Raw genomic sequence first — 13,929 nt, 5'->3', positions numbered from 1 at the left:
TCAGAGATGAAAAAGAGGCAGAGTAAGCTGAATAAAGAGAAGGACTCCAATAGAGGATTGTAGTGCACAACCTCGCCCACACTCAGACGTGTTTTCCTGCAACGAGAGTTAACAATAAATACTATATTTCCAAAGCAAATTATTCATCACTTGTACATCAAATACTTGTACACTATGAATGGAATGTGTGCCTCATTTCTAAGAGTTCAATGTGACATTTATAATAGAGAAAATTATAAAATCAGAAACAGATATTTTGCGAGCATATACATTACAGTTTGTAGAATGTGTGAAATCAAAAGTGTTAATAGCACAATGTGGAGTGAATAGTCATAAAGACGGGGGATGTGCTTTTGTGGAAATATGGGGATAATGTGGCACATTTTCATGGTGTTGTTCACATAGAAAGTGACAGAAACACTTCATGATACTTCACTATCATGAATACAAGTAGAGAGCAAAAAGAGAGAAGTTCAAACTCAAGCTCCTTTCTCGCCTCTGCACAGTTGGCCAATAATACGGTTAAGTTATTGTGGATATCAGATTCTGACAAGCAGGTCTAATGGAGAATTATGGCAGCTTTACTTGAAAGTCTGGGCTTCAGTTACCTAGCTATCTTGTTAGTTAGTTTCTTCTGCCAAATTAGCAGTAGCTAAGTAATCTAGTTGGTTTTATAATGTATAGCTACGCAGTATTATGATTGTTAATTAAATTCTATTACCATTAATTACTGTTCACCTCATGCTTTTAAAATGATGTAACAGTCTGTTTTAGTGGCACGGTTTTCTCTTTAAATGAACTACATGAATGAGTCATGCTTTGGCTGTGTAGCCAACTCGCTTAGTTCGCTACTGTTTATCTGGAGAGGTTAGCTAGCTTCAGACCAAGTTAGCTAGGTAGAGGCTAATTTATATTTATTTATTGAACTAGAATTTGTGAGTGTACAGAGCTGTGACACAAAGAGGGCATATTCTCGTTTGTTTCCAATGAAATATATCTTATGTGTTTAAAAAAAAAAAGAATTATGTGCAAAAAATGGCACATCGCACACTCAGGATTGAGGCACACATATAATTAAGTATTTATAGTATATCTACTTACTAAGGCACTGTAGTCAAAGCAGGATGTCGGGCCTTTACGATATCGTGCGTTGCTCAGTACTTCGCATGGATTCTCCTCCTGAACTGTTTGTTTTTAGTCAAGGGTGGTTACAGTTAACATACCTGCCCCACACGATTGAAGAGATTTCCATGTTCAGCGCAAATGAAAGCACCACCGAGTGTGTGAGCATGAAAAGGATACACTCTGTCTTGATCTGCGTCAATCTCTCTATCTCACATGAGCTGCAGGGGAGCGTCTCAGCGACCACAAAGAGGAGGTTAGTATTTTCTATCCGTTTAGCGTGAAAAAGCCTGTGGTGGACAGTGATGGATATTAAGGCAACCCTTTACAGTTCGTACAGTACAGGTATGAGAGTGCAAACACATTCTGCTGACCGTGAGCAGTTTCCACAGTCCTGCAGCACATTGTAGGAGTTGGTGGTGTTTGTAAAGTAGAACTGGCTTTGGATGGTCACACAGCTGCTTTCCCTTGTTTCAAAACCTTCAACCAGGAGATCATCTAGAACACAACAGTTGAACACATTATTTCATGTTTAGAATATTTTTAAGTTCTTTTTTTTATTTTATTGAGACTAAGATGTTCTAAATAGAAGAAAACTGGTTTAAATGTACACACTTATCTAAATGTTGTTGCAAGAACACACTTCACTGTTAATAAAAAATAAATAAAAAATAAATTTAATGAGGTCAGCTCAGAACATGTTTCTGGTAACAGAAGTTTGAGGCAAAAAATAAGGACAAAATGGAAATGAGCTGCTTGTGATATGTTTGTAGAAGTGACTTTTTTCATCCAATTTGTATCATTGTTAACATAAAAACAAAGTAATAGCACAGATATTCATGTGCACATAAGAATGTGTGGGGATGCACAAATCCACCTTGGTAGAGCCAGCTGTTGTAGGCGAGTCCATATAGCAGCTGCTGGGTCACAGACCTAACAAAGTGTTCACATTGCACTTTAAATGAAATACAATCTGTAAACATCAATAAATACCATTAAATATGTCACAGCTACTGGTTTCATGTGCAGACGTTTATACAGAGTTAAGAAAGTTTTAAAGGTGCGGTTTGATTTGCAGTACACAAAGTCTCACCATGCCACCGTGGAAGTCCACCAGGCCAAGCTGAGGATATCAGCAATGGAGGGCTACAGAAACATGGTTACAGTGGAAACAGATAAGAACCTTCCAGCAACTCAAAACGTTGTAAAATGTTCCTGAATCTAAAATCTGCAGGTGATCTCTTACCACAAAGATGCCCCTTGGTGCTGCACCAGTATGGCTGCTGCTGATTGGTTCACATGCAGACTGGTAGTGGAAAGACTGACGGCGATTGAAGATGGAGTTGTTGTAGAGTGCATGCATCAGGTAAGGGTCAACATCACCAAAGAAAAGACCAATCTGTGATGGATGAAGGAAAATAGAAAGACAGGTACAGAGACAAAACATAAGGGAGGCAGCGCCCCATGGTGGCTTAACATAAACTGTGTTCAAGTTTTCCACTTGTTACTTTCTTGACTCTATTGTTGTTTCAGTTATTTGGCCCTACAACTGAACTTAACTGCTATGACCTGAAGCAAATTCAAATGTATTTCGTCGATAAATACCTGTAACCTGAATGCACTTGTTGTAAGTCGCTTTGGATAAAAGCGTCAACGTTAGTAAACAATGTAAATATGATGTAAAAAATGAAATAACAATAACACCATTCACAATAGCTAGGTTGATGAAAAAAACTCACAAAACATGATTAGTTTTTCAAACCTTTAGTTTTGCCTCACTTTTAAAACATAGTGAAAGATACTATCTACTTTCTTCTAAAAGTAGATAGAACATGACATCCTACAGTATTAAAGACTAAAGCACATTACTACACAAAGACATACCTTTTTCCAATGATCTCTTTGATTTGACATAACCAGGAATCCACCATCATCAATGAGATAACAGAGGAGGTCCTACAAACAACACAGCACAGTGTACATCAAGTGAGAAGTGTTTTAACTCTTTACTTTATTACTGAGCAGCAACAGCACAGACAACCTCAAGATACAGGTTGACTCGATCTAAGAGAAGACAGCCAACTGTAAACACCTGCAGGCAAGTGTTCAAAGCTGAAATTCAATGAATGTATAATATGTCTTTCATACATGCAAAAGGAGTATATGAATTATTTTCTATATACAAATATATCAAACTGCTAAAAAAAACTTTTTCGTATGAGTCATTTGGTTGTTAATTAAGCATGCCAGACTCCATGTAAAAGCAAGCCAATATATATTATATAAAATGATAATATATTTACACACAGGTTTTCTAGTAATTCAATGTCAAAACAGAATAAAGCTGGTTTATAAACTGTTCACAAAGTTTCCTCTAAGCAACAGACCAAATAAATCATTACAAGAGTATATATTTAGGAACACAATGAATCTCTAAATAATGCAATTGTGGTCACAAACTGAGGACATTATCTGACTGAAGTTGCAGGCCTGCTACAATCTACAAATCCTTCTTACGTCAGTGTTCACTTCACAGTCCATCTCACAGCTTCTGGATGGTCCACACTGTTTCAACAAAAACATGTAGTGAGACAATAATGTCACTTTAGTTGCAGTAAATGCAGTCTGATGAAGTAATTAGTGATTAGTATTTAGTGGGCCAGCGATGTACCTTGTGTGAGCCCTGTCGACTGTCTGACACATTGCTGGCCAGGATCTTAAACTTGTCCACCCACGCCTCCAAGTCCAGCTTCACTCCGACCACTTAGTGGCAACATCCACAGGATCAGCACCAGACAGCAAGAAGCAGCGTTTTCGGGAGAAGAGTACAAAACAGAGGTAGCTGAAACAACTGAAGACATATTTTAGATAAAAGAATAGTCCTGGGAATCCCACATAACACCTGATAATACCACACTAAGTCTCACACATAACAGCATTTTTCTTACCTGAAGGTTTGAGCAGTTTGCCTCCTAAATTAACCTCCACGGCCGAACTAACCAGAATTCCAACGGTGCCATTTTCTGCACCTACAGGGTCGTCTAACGCTGTTCACAAACAACATTATGAATTAATATGGTGAATTTCTGTTTATTTACACATTCAGCAATTACGGAGCATTATCCTTCATTTATTGTCATGTTATTCACTTTCAGTTTTGCATTGGTCTCCACCAACTCCAGAGAGAAACATACAACTCTGAAGCTGCTAAGTTCTCCACTGTGTTCACCAGCTAGGCTTGACCTTGTCAGCTTGTCGATTGGTGCTGAACAGTGTACGGTGGGTTTTTAGATTCATGGGCCGTAAAACCCAAAAATTAGCTGTAAGATCCCATAAAGCTCTGCAGTGTTAATGGGAATCTGCAGAGATGGATCATAATTATCTGTCGGTTCATCACTATGAGTGACCCCTTTCACATATACAGAGTCATCATCATAGTCATTTGATCCACTGCTATCCTAAACATCTTTATTGTAACCACATTAAGAAGTGTTTTCACAGTTACTCACAGGATCTGGATGGAGCTCTGAACATGTAGCCTTTGTTGTCGAGGCTCCGTCTATAATAATTTGAATTGAAGGGTTCGGGATCCTCATCCCATGACTCAGCAGCTCTGTACAAACACAACACAAATCATTCCAAATGTTGTTTTACAAACAGTTTATAGAAGTAATATTTGTGAGATTACTACATATTTCTCTGCTTGTCTTACTCACAAGTTGGGGAAAACACGTGTTATTCCTCCATCAGTGGACGCAAATACAGCCAGGAAGCCGTACCTGTAACAATGACTTTTTAATCAGCCAGCTCTGTTTGTGATACTGTGATACCATCAAAGCAGATTGCTGTTAATTTGCACAAAGTGTTTCTTTATGTTTTTTATGATGGTAGATGGTGCGTGAGAATGTTATGTAAAGCAACAACAACAAGTTGACTCACGAATTCAGGTCCTTGTTCTTCCAAACACGAGAGGCCAGCTGCCCGATAATCCTAGAATCCAAAATCAGGTTGTGGATGAGGCCTTGATCACCTAAAACAAAAAATACATATATAAGTATATTCATCATTATATTTATTATTATATGATCTCCTCTGTGCAAGGACAGCAGTGGCAAATATTGCTAACTACGTAATGCTGTTAACACACTCACACTCATCAGATTCTGGAGAAATGTCCAGCATGAGCGAGAGGAAGTTCTGCAAAAACTGGGTGTTGTTGTCAGAAAGATGCAGACGTTTGCAATATTCCCTGTAGAAAGAGAGGACATAAATAATGAAACATTTCCCTTCCCTAACAGATTGAGAAATATAAAGAGAGATGGTAGTCACCTGGGAGCCAGAAACACGTGTCCTGAGGATTCAAAGGAGCTGGGCAGGAGTGACTGCATATCTGTATCAAGGCAGAGGGTGATGTTAGTTCTGTTCATCTCCTCTTTGTGTTACATCTTATAAAACAGAATATTGACTCTCTGTACTCACACTGGAGCTGCAGCATCACATCACTCAGGTCTGCCTGGATGAAGTATTCATTGTAGGGGGGTAATACCAGACCAAGACTGCAGGTGGCGGCATCCCAACAGGGACACACGAGAATGAGAAGACCGAGAGAGGAAAGGAGAGTAAATACATCTTTGTGTGCATCCTCATCAGGCCACAGCTGGTTGGTTATTATTTATAAATCATGACATTGTAACTCCTCACCTGTAATCTGTGCCGTTGATAGGAGTCCAGGTGTAACTCCTGTATACATCGTCAATGTACTTCTACAGTACAGGAAACATTTGAGGACACTTCAGTCAACTAACAGGTTACAGTCTATCAGTTTACTTCAGGTCATTTTGTTTTTGTACCGTGTTTGGATGATTGTTTGGAGAATTGTAAGGCTGAATCAAAACTACAATTCAACACACGATTGGAACACGTTATCACTCTTTTAATACAGGCGCTAAGTCCAACATCTAAATTTAACAAGCGTAAGTTAGGAATGTTTTGAAATGTGTGGAGATATTCAGAAAGAGAATTTACTTGCCTCTTCGATTGACTTGACTAGAGTTTTGACCTGCATTTCACCTGGTCTTCCATCAATCATTTGTCGCCGGATCTAGAAAATTAAAATAAAAAGTGTTTCTTCTTCAGACATAAAACATTTAGCGTGGGGCCTTTAGTTAACTTTAGCCTTTAGCTGATTTGCCAATTATCTGGAGGCAGATAATGTTGTTCACTGACCCAGTAAGAACTTTGAACAACAAGAACATGGAAGAGAAAATGCCTGAAACCAGAAAGTATTTAGTTCCCCTTGCCACTTAGTGCTCACCTCCTCTTTATTGCTGTCCTCCACCTCTGCATCCAGGAAGTCCAGCGTCACAGGCTCAGGGAGGTTCACCGGCTGAGAGGCGTCAAGTGAGAAAAACACATTTACAAAAACATCATATGTAGGACAGGTTTACCAGCATCATAATTATCTAAACTATACATATCTATTTATTTTTTTAATAAATAATGTTTAATATACACCACCTTTGGCTGAAGGTTAGGGTGAAGGAGAAGATATCCATTTGGATCAATGGCAAATATGTATCCATTGGCTCCAAGCTGTTGAGAAAATATTAAAAGCAAGGATTAGCAGTGATGTGTCAGTGGGTACAAATTATGAAAAATGTGGCTATTAATAGTGCTAATGAGATGTACATACATTGTACCGTGGTGTTAGGCGCTTTATCTCATCTAGATGCACGTCCACCCCCATGACACCTAATATCAGCTGATTCTGGTCAGATAAAACACATACAGCTGGTTTAAGGAATTATTTGCCATTTTGAGAAATATGCCTTTTCTCTTTGTTGCTGAATATTGGATGAGACTATTGATCCCACTCTCATGTCTGTCTGGTAAATATGTAGCTGCCAGTAGGCTCTTAGCTCAGAAGTCACTTTGCCTGGCCAAGAGATAGTCAAGGCACATATCCAGACACAAAACAAAACTTGTTGTTTTTACAATTCAGTTTTTGTATGGGGGACCAACAAAAATATATTATTTTAGAGGAGCTGGTCGGTGAGCTGTGTTACCTTAGGACAGAGCCAGGCTAGCTATTTCTCCTAAGTTCCACTACTATGCTAAGCCACAGTAACTTAATATTACCGTACAGTCATAAGAGTGGCATCAATCTAATCATCTCACTTTTGGCAACATAAGCAAATAAGCGTATTTAAAAAGGTAGTTATTTAGTATTCTAAGATATACATACATTGCAACGTTCTGCCTTTGAAATAATGAAAAGCGAAAGTGACCATAACCTGTTCCATAAAAAACACTCAAACATTCATATAATTACAAGTTTTGTTACCTGTGAGTTTCCATCCATGGTGAGATTAAATACGGGCATAGTCCCAGTTACTACCATTCCAAGACCCTACAGAGTCCCAAAACATATCAATTATTCAGTGTGTATGTACTGTATGTTTGGTGCATACTATATGTAATCACATCCAGCCAACCAGGTCATGCAGTCTTACCAAAGCATCCTGGTACACATTCGTCCACTGAACCTGCTTGGCATCACTGCCTGCCAGCACCATGGGACGCCCCAGCACGTCGAGGTACTCCTGACCAAACAAAAGAGATATGTGACTGACTGAAGCTTCAAGACCACCTACAACATCAGGCCACAGGGAGAATGGGTGTGCACACAAATGGAAGTAGATGTTTCTACACAGCGAGTGAGCGCCACAAGGAGATTTTGAAACAGTGAACAGGGGGGTCAGCTGTGTCAGAGGCACTAGACGAACCCACCTGGGTGTTAATCCTTATAGCACAGATGGACCGGATCTCAAAATAGTAACCTGGCAAGCAACAAAGAGATAAAAATGGAGAGAGAGAGAGAGAGGAAGAGCATGTGTGAGCGATGCTATCAGAAAAAAAAACACAAGAGTGGTGCTCGTGAATATTTCAGATTTTACTTGATGTTACTAGACAATTAACTTTCACAGATTGAGAGAGAGAGAGGAATGCCACTGAGCTTTAAACTGATGAATATCTATCTACACAGTTAAGTGAAGACCTTTAGATCAGTTAAGTCTGAACTAAAAGCTCCTGCTGAACCTGAAACCTAATTTATTATCAGAATCTTCATTATTTGTCATGTTTCATTGCAATATGGCTGAAACTACTGATTATATTCTTTATCAATTTATCTATTGATTAGTTTCTCAATTACTCTATTACTTTACATGATATATAGATAGATAAGTAAAACAATGTGTCTTAAAATATCTTGTTTTGACCAATTAACAGTCCAAAATCAAAATATATGTATATGTTTATAATCATGTATGTCAAAGAAAAGCAGCCCAACAATTAACTGTTTAATGTTTTACATTTTTATAAAAAAATTAATGAAATAATTTCTCAATTATCAAAAAGTTGCAGATGTTGATTGATTTTCATATAGTGTAGTTTATCTTTTTATTCTATTTCTATTTCAGTTTATGTACCAGTTATTATTAATTTGTGTTACTTTCTATTTTATTCAGTATTCATTTAATTCCTTACTGCTGCAACAACCACATTTCCCTGCTGGGGAATAATCAAAGTGTATCTTAGCTTCTCTAATCGACTAGTTTCAGCTCTACAATATAATACAATGACTAGAATTGATCTGTGACAACCTTATGTTGCCTGATTATTTAAAAGCACAATTCAATTGCACATAATCAGAGGCCCAGTTAGTTTTCCTCAGACATAACTTGTTCAGTTTGAATTATGTCATAAATAATAACAAAACCCAAACTCAGGGAAAACTGCTGGGTGCCATTAAGTCATCGTCCTTGCACGAACTAAAAGCATCCTCGCGAACATGAATATTCTCCAAGGGAGAACAAGCCAGTGACCTCTGCGTGAGCAAACCACGCCTTGTGAGAACCAACTCCGCTCTGCTCACAGCTCTGACAGGCAGCCCCATTAGTAGGGTCAGTGCACTGTAATGTACATTAGGCACAGTGGTTTATATGTGTTCCTCTGTCTCATTAATGATTAATAAATATACAGCGGACAACTCTTTTACAGTATGGACAATGTGAGGCTATTGTATAAATTCATTTAGACTAGCTAATATTATTTTAATGCTTTACACATGCCATTAGTGACTACTTGTTTGTGCTCTCTCACCTCACAGGTTTCCATGGATCGAGGTTATATCTGGACCCTGATCCTGCCTCCTGCCTCAGCCCTGCTGACGCCCACACTTCTCTATTTCCTTCTGTATGAATTCATGCACCATTAATGCACAATACTAACTTTGCTCCTTCTCCGGAGTCTTTGTGATTTCTCGCCTTTTAGGTTTCCATGGATCTGGGTTTTATCTGGACCCTGGTCCTGCCCGACACCTTCTGCTATTATCATTGTTATTGCTAGTTGCATTGCAATTAGTATTGCCAATACCATTACTGCTTTTATTATAATTATTCTACTATGTCCTCTGTTGCTGTTATTTTTGGTAACTTTTTCATCATGACTAATACTCTCATTATATTGATAATTTATGTCATATGTATTGATTGTGTTGTAGCTCTGTTGTTCATTCTGTACACATGACATCTATTGTACTTCTGTCCATCTGGAGAGAGGGATCCTTTCATAACATGGCACATTTTCATTTGTATTGTGTAATTTCATAACTCTACTGCAGTGATTCCTAACCAGGGGGGTACTTGTACCAACTAAGTAAGCAACTAAAAAATGTGTGAAATACAAGGATATGTGTTTTAATCATATCACAATTGCTGAGGAAAATAAACAGCCAAATAGTATTACAAATTGGTTCTACGATGGTCAAATTGAGTGTATGAAAACTTGTTTGTAACTCACCTTTATTGGTGCATGCGATCCACTGTAAAGGTGTAACATCATAGTTGTGTTGACCCACAGAAAAGGTGAAAACTCGAACCTTCAGAGGAACAAAGGAAGAAAAACATAAAAGCTTTTAGAGGGTGGTCAAGACACCATGGTGCAAACATGCTGGATGCAGGTGAAAGGTGTCTGTTATGGGCAGAAGACACCAACCGTTTTGTTGGGCCAGTTGTATTGCATGAAGACATCCTGAGCTCTGTCCTCTCCTCCATCAGTAAACAGCATGATTATTTTATTGCAGTTGGCCCGAGGAATATTTGTCTTCTGAAAAATACATTTAAAAGGGAGATGTATGAGAGGGAACATGATCGTTGGTCAATCTAGTAAAACTGTGTGGAGACGTTACTATTGACATAATCTCAGGTCTATGTAAATTATTTGTGTGACTCACATTTAACAGCTGGTTGAAGGCAAAATGAAAACCAGACTTGTAGTCAGTGGTGCCTTTAGCCTGCATCTGCTGCACTTCATCCTTGAAGATCTTTTTGTTGCGCACGTTAGCCTGGACGAGATGTTTGAAGCAGGGAACCACAGCCTCGGCCTTCTCGTTGAACTGAAACACAACGACGGACAAAGTTTGTGCTTCAATATGTAAAAACTTAAGTTAAGGAAACAAGTGAACAAAGATAGAGACATGTGAAATGATAGAATGAGTGATAGCAAGTGAGTGAGTGTAGCAGATACTAACCCTGGCCACATTGACATAGTCATCATCAGACAAAGTGTCCAGCATTTCTATCACCGACGCTTTGATGAGCTTCAGGGTGAGTCCACTGACACTGCCGCTCCTGAGGAACAACACATGTATCATCCCAACCACATGCTCAAATACTAATACATGTAACACCAACAAAAAGCTCATTTTACTTGCAATCTTCACATGCAATCTTTTGGGTCTGCAAAATTATGCAGCAGCCCGTTTTAGTGAAGTATTTACTAAAATGGAAGGTGTGCACAATGAGTCCAGATGCAGTTGATTTGAGTAAAGTGCTGGGAATATGGACCTAATCTTGAGGATCTTGAAGACACATTTCGTGCCAATTAGTTGTGCACTTGTGTCCCCACAACAATGGAGGATATGTGAGTAAATAATCAACAAAAACAGCAGTGGTTGGATTGTTAAATCATTTACTTTTTACGAAAACAAATTATAATATAGAAGATATTTTGGTAAACGTTTAAACTTCCTTGCTAAAACATTTAAAAAAATCAAATCTGCTTTAATAACAATGCACACTCACTGCTTCTGAGCGCCCGACTTAAGTCTTCAGCAGTGCTGAAAACTTACATGTGTTTCCTCCAGATGTTCAATCACAGACATGATTTCCCCTGGCGCAGTGATTTATCAGATTGATAAATATTTTTCTGCGGCTATTTGTTTGTAATTCATGTTTTGCTGTCCACAGAGGAACACACTAATGTATTTTGCTAATGAACTGTTTGTTTTTCCCAAACAACATTTTAAATGGGATTGCATTAAGGTTATTTTTTGCTGCTAAATTTATAAGTACAAACAACCTTAAATAACCTAAAATGAAAATACGGACAAACACTATTGAGCAAATATACTCTGATGTCTCTAAATACTGTTTGAATTAATAAATATAGAGCAAATGATTTTCAGCTTTTGAGGCCTATACCCTATTCAGCAGCATTTCTTCCATATGGGTGAAAAATAATTCCATTCCATTGTTCATTGCTAATTGTTTTATTTGTGTACCTCAATACACCACTGTCTCTACCACTATCTTGATGCACATGTTGATGAAAGGTCGCTCATGAGTGCTACTCTCCTATTTTCCTCATTTAACTTAATAACACTTCCAATGAACGCAACATTACCATCACAATAGGACAAGGGGGACTACACAGTGACAACAACAGGATACTGTACTCAACCGTGATCATGGGTTTGATGACACTCAGCAACACACACTCTACTGTAATAGTACTTTTGTGTCTGTCTGTTAAATGTTCTGTCCTATGGTAACAAAATCCACCTATCAGCACCTTTGAAGCTTACTAATTAACATGTTGTATCGCATTACTTTAATCCAGTTAGAGACTGTTACTAAACAACATCATGTACAACATATTTCGATTGGGTTCTTGTGTCGGAATTATCTCTAACTTGACCTTTAGTGTGTGTAAACATGATAAGCAATATGAGCTGCACTCTCAGCTGGTTTTAGTGCAGTTAGTGACAGGTGCACTGTTTTTCCACTACAATTCAACTTTAGTCTGGCGTGTTTCTCTAATTTGCTGGCCTCTAGGACCAGAAGCACCAATAAGCTGCTCACTTGTATGAAATAACACCACAGATGGTCTATTTCACTTGTGAGTGAGACAGAAGTGCAAACAAGGCTGAGGAAAACTTCACAAATGGATTGTTCATTATTTAAAACTGGAAAAGAAAGCAACAGTTCTGTAAATTTGTTTTTTAATTCACAGCTACATAAGCAGGCAGAAGCAACATGCATGTATTTTTTGCCAGTAGACCTATGATACATTCATAAGTTAGCCAATTACTAAACCCAAGAAAATGTGTTAACAAAATGTATTACTTACACATCAACAAGAATGATCATATCTTTTGGGGATGAGGCTCCCTGGATGTACCTGTGGAAAAGAAAAAGAGAGGACGCAGTATGTCAACCCTGTAAATCCACTGCACCTGTGATAGGCGGACATGGAAATATGTTTTAGGCAGCATACTGTACCAGGGTCTCCTCCTGACGTCATACAAATCGATTTTATCGGGAGCTTTCCAAGGTGTAGCTGAAAAAAATTAAAAGACCATTTCCCTGATACTGTTTATGTACATTTGAGTTAGCCCTTGTTTCGTCCATTTAAAATGTCCCTTCACCATTCATATTCAACATGAGGTTCAGAATCACAGGCATGGTTGTTAAAGGTTACCTGGGTAGTAGCGAGTGACACCAGTAGCACTCCCGAACGCTTGCCACAGCAGTGATGGATCCTCCTGACTGTTCTCCATGAAGACTTTCTCCAGCGCCTGCGTCCAGTTCAACTCATTCAGAATAACTGGAGCTGATTAGAAAAAAGTAGACATTTCTGAGATATACTCCTTAAAATATGCAAAATAAATCAAATTAAATCACCAGCATATGACATCTTTCCGAGTAATAAATAATATAATCAGAACTTCACTTGCCTCCTTTATAAATATCCGTGGGAATCTGAACAGCTGTGTAGGAATAGTTGACATTATTTTTGAAGTTTGGATCATAGACAAACTCCAGCTTGATGTGTGAAGGATTTTCCACCTCTCCTTCTCCATCCATGGAGTACTATGCGAACACGAAAAAGCATGCATGTCACATTAACCATCATATTTTCATCAGCACTATTACAATGACTTTGTGTGTTTTAAGACTTTTTTCAAATGAGACACAACACATCAATTAATCTATTTCCTGTCAAATGGCCTAAATAAATATAAACAAAGCAGACCAATCTGTTTATAGGTCTCCGACTTACATAGTCCAGCTCTGCCTTGGAGTCATAATAAGCCATGTCCAGCTCCTAGGAGAAAACAGATGCAGACATAAGGAGGCTGCAATGTTGACTGTGAAACAGCATGAGGAGTAGTAGTCATTAAATATGGTACAGGTCAGGTCCTCTAGACACATGGAGGCTACTTAATTAGGATTGCAACCAAAGATTGTTTTGATTAACCATAATAATCTTCAAAACTGCATTTTTGTTCAAATATGGACAGAATGCATGTTCTCTTTCAGGATAACCTCAGCTTTTTACAAAAAAAATGCCAAAATGTACGATGAATTAAATGAATGTAGAATATAGGTTTTGCCTAGAAAAATGTACTTACAAAATGCATATTATCAAAATTATAAAGGTGTCAAATATGGTATATCATTA

At 38.2% G+C, this 13,929-nt stretch overlaps 1 protein-coding gene across 1 annotated transcript in view; it reads right to left on the bottom strand.

Annotated features, from left to right (window-relative positions):
• The window catches only part of LOC117730882 (voltage-dependent calcium channel subunit alpha-2/delta-2-like), a 29,050-nt gene continuing 15,121 nt past the window's right edge, over window positions 1-13,929 (bottom strand). The window contains exons 5-38 of the mRNA XM_034532935.1: window positions 13,528-13,572; window positions 13,202-13,337; window positions 12,946-13,077; window positions 12,747-12,804; window positions 12,595-12,645; window positions 10,715-10,814; window positions 10,418-10,579; window positions 10,180-10,290; window positions 9,985-10,063; window positions 7,912-7,961; window positions 7,635-7,724; window positions 7,466-7,531; window positions 6,815-6,889; window positions 6,640-6,714; window positions 6,437-6,508; window positions 6,152-6,223; window positions 5,824-5,885; window positions 5,602-5,678; window positions 5,452-5,512; window positions 5,274-5,371; window positions 5,062-5,152; window positions 4,839-4,901; window positions 4,632-4,735; window positions 4,071-4,169; window positions 3,794-3,885; window positions 3,640-3,687; window positions 3,007-3,078; window positions 2,369-2,521; window positions 2,216-2,268; window positions 2,000-2,055; window positions 1,497-1,620; window positions 1,303-1,412; window positions 1,102-1,184; window positions 1-96 (exon numbers count right to left, since the gene is read on the bottom strand). Of these exons, the coding sequence (XP_034388826.1) occupies window positions 1-96; window positions 1,102-1,184; window positions 1,303-1,412; window positions 1,497-1,620; window positions 2,000-2,055; window positions 2,216-2,268; window positions 2,369-2,521; window positions 3,007-3,078; window positions 3,640-3,687; window positions 3,794-3,885; window positions 4,071-4,169; window positions 4,632-4,735; window positions 4,839-4,901; window positions 5,062-5,152; window positions 5,274-5,371; window positions 5,452-5,512; window positions 5,602-5,678; window positions 5,824-5,885; window positions 6,152-6,223; window positions 6,437-6,508; window positions 6,640-6,714; window positions 6,815-6,889; window positions 7,466-7,531; window positions 7,635-7,724; window positions 7,912-7,961; window positions 9,985-10,063; window positions 10,180-10,290; window positions 10,418-10,579; window positions 10,715-10,814; window positions 12,595-12,645; window positions 12,747-12,804; window positions 12,946-13,077; window positions 13,202-13,337; window positions 13,528-13,572 (2,916 nt within the window). The remainder of the gene's footprint in view (window positions 97-1,101; window positions 1,185-1,302; window positions 1,413-1,496; window positions 1,621-1,999; window positions 2,056-2,215; window positions 2,269-2,368; window positions 2,522-3,006; window positions 3,079-3,639; window positions 3,688-3,793; window positions 3,886-4,070; window positions 4,170-4,631; window positions 4,736-4,838; window positions 4,902-5,061; window positions 5,153-5,273; window positions 5,372-5,451; window positions 5,513-5,601; window positions 5,679-5,823; window positions 5,886-6,151; window positions 6,224-6,436; window positions 6,509-6,639; window positions 6,715-6,814; window positions 6,890-7,465; window positions 7,532-7,634; window positions 7,725-7,911; window positions 7,962-9,984; window positions 10,064-10,179; window positions 10,291-10,417; window positions 10,580-10,714; window positions 10,815-12,594; window positions 12,646-12,746; window positions 12,805-12,945; window positions 13,078-13,201; window positions 13,338-13,527; window positions 13,573-13,929) is intronic.

The sequence above is a fragment of the Cyclopterus lumpus genome, chromosome 5 (assembly GCF_009769545.1).
Source record: "Cyclopterus lumpus isolate fCycLum1 chromosome 5, fCycLum1.pri, whole genome shotgun sequence".
NCBI lineage: Eukaryota > Metazoa > Chordata > Actinopteri > Perciformes > Cyclopteridae > Cyclopterus > Cyclopterus lumpus.
This window is presented reverse-complemented; position numbering and strand designations above follow the sequence as displayed.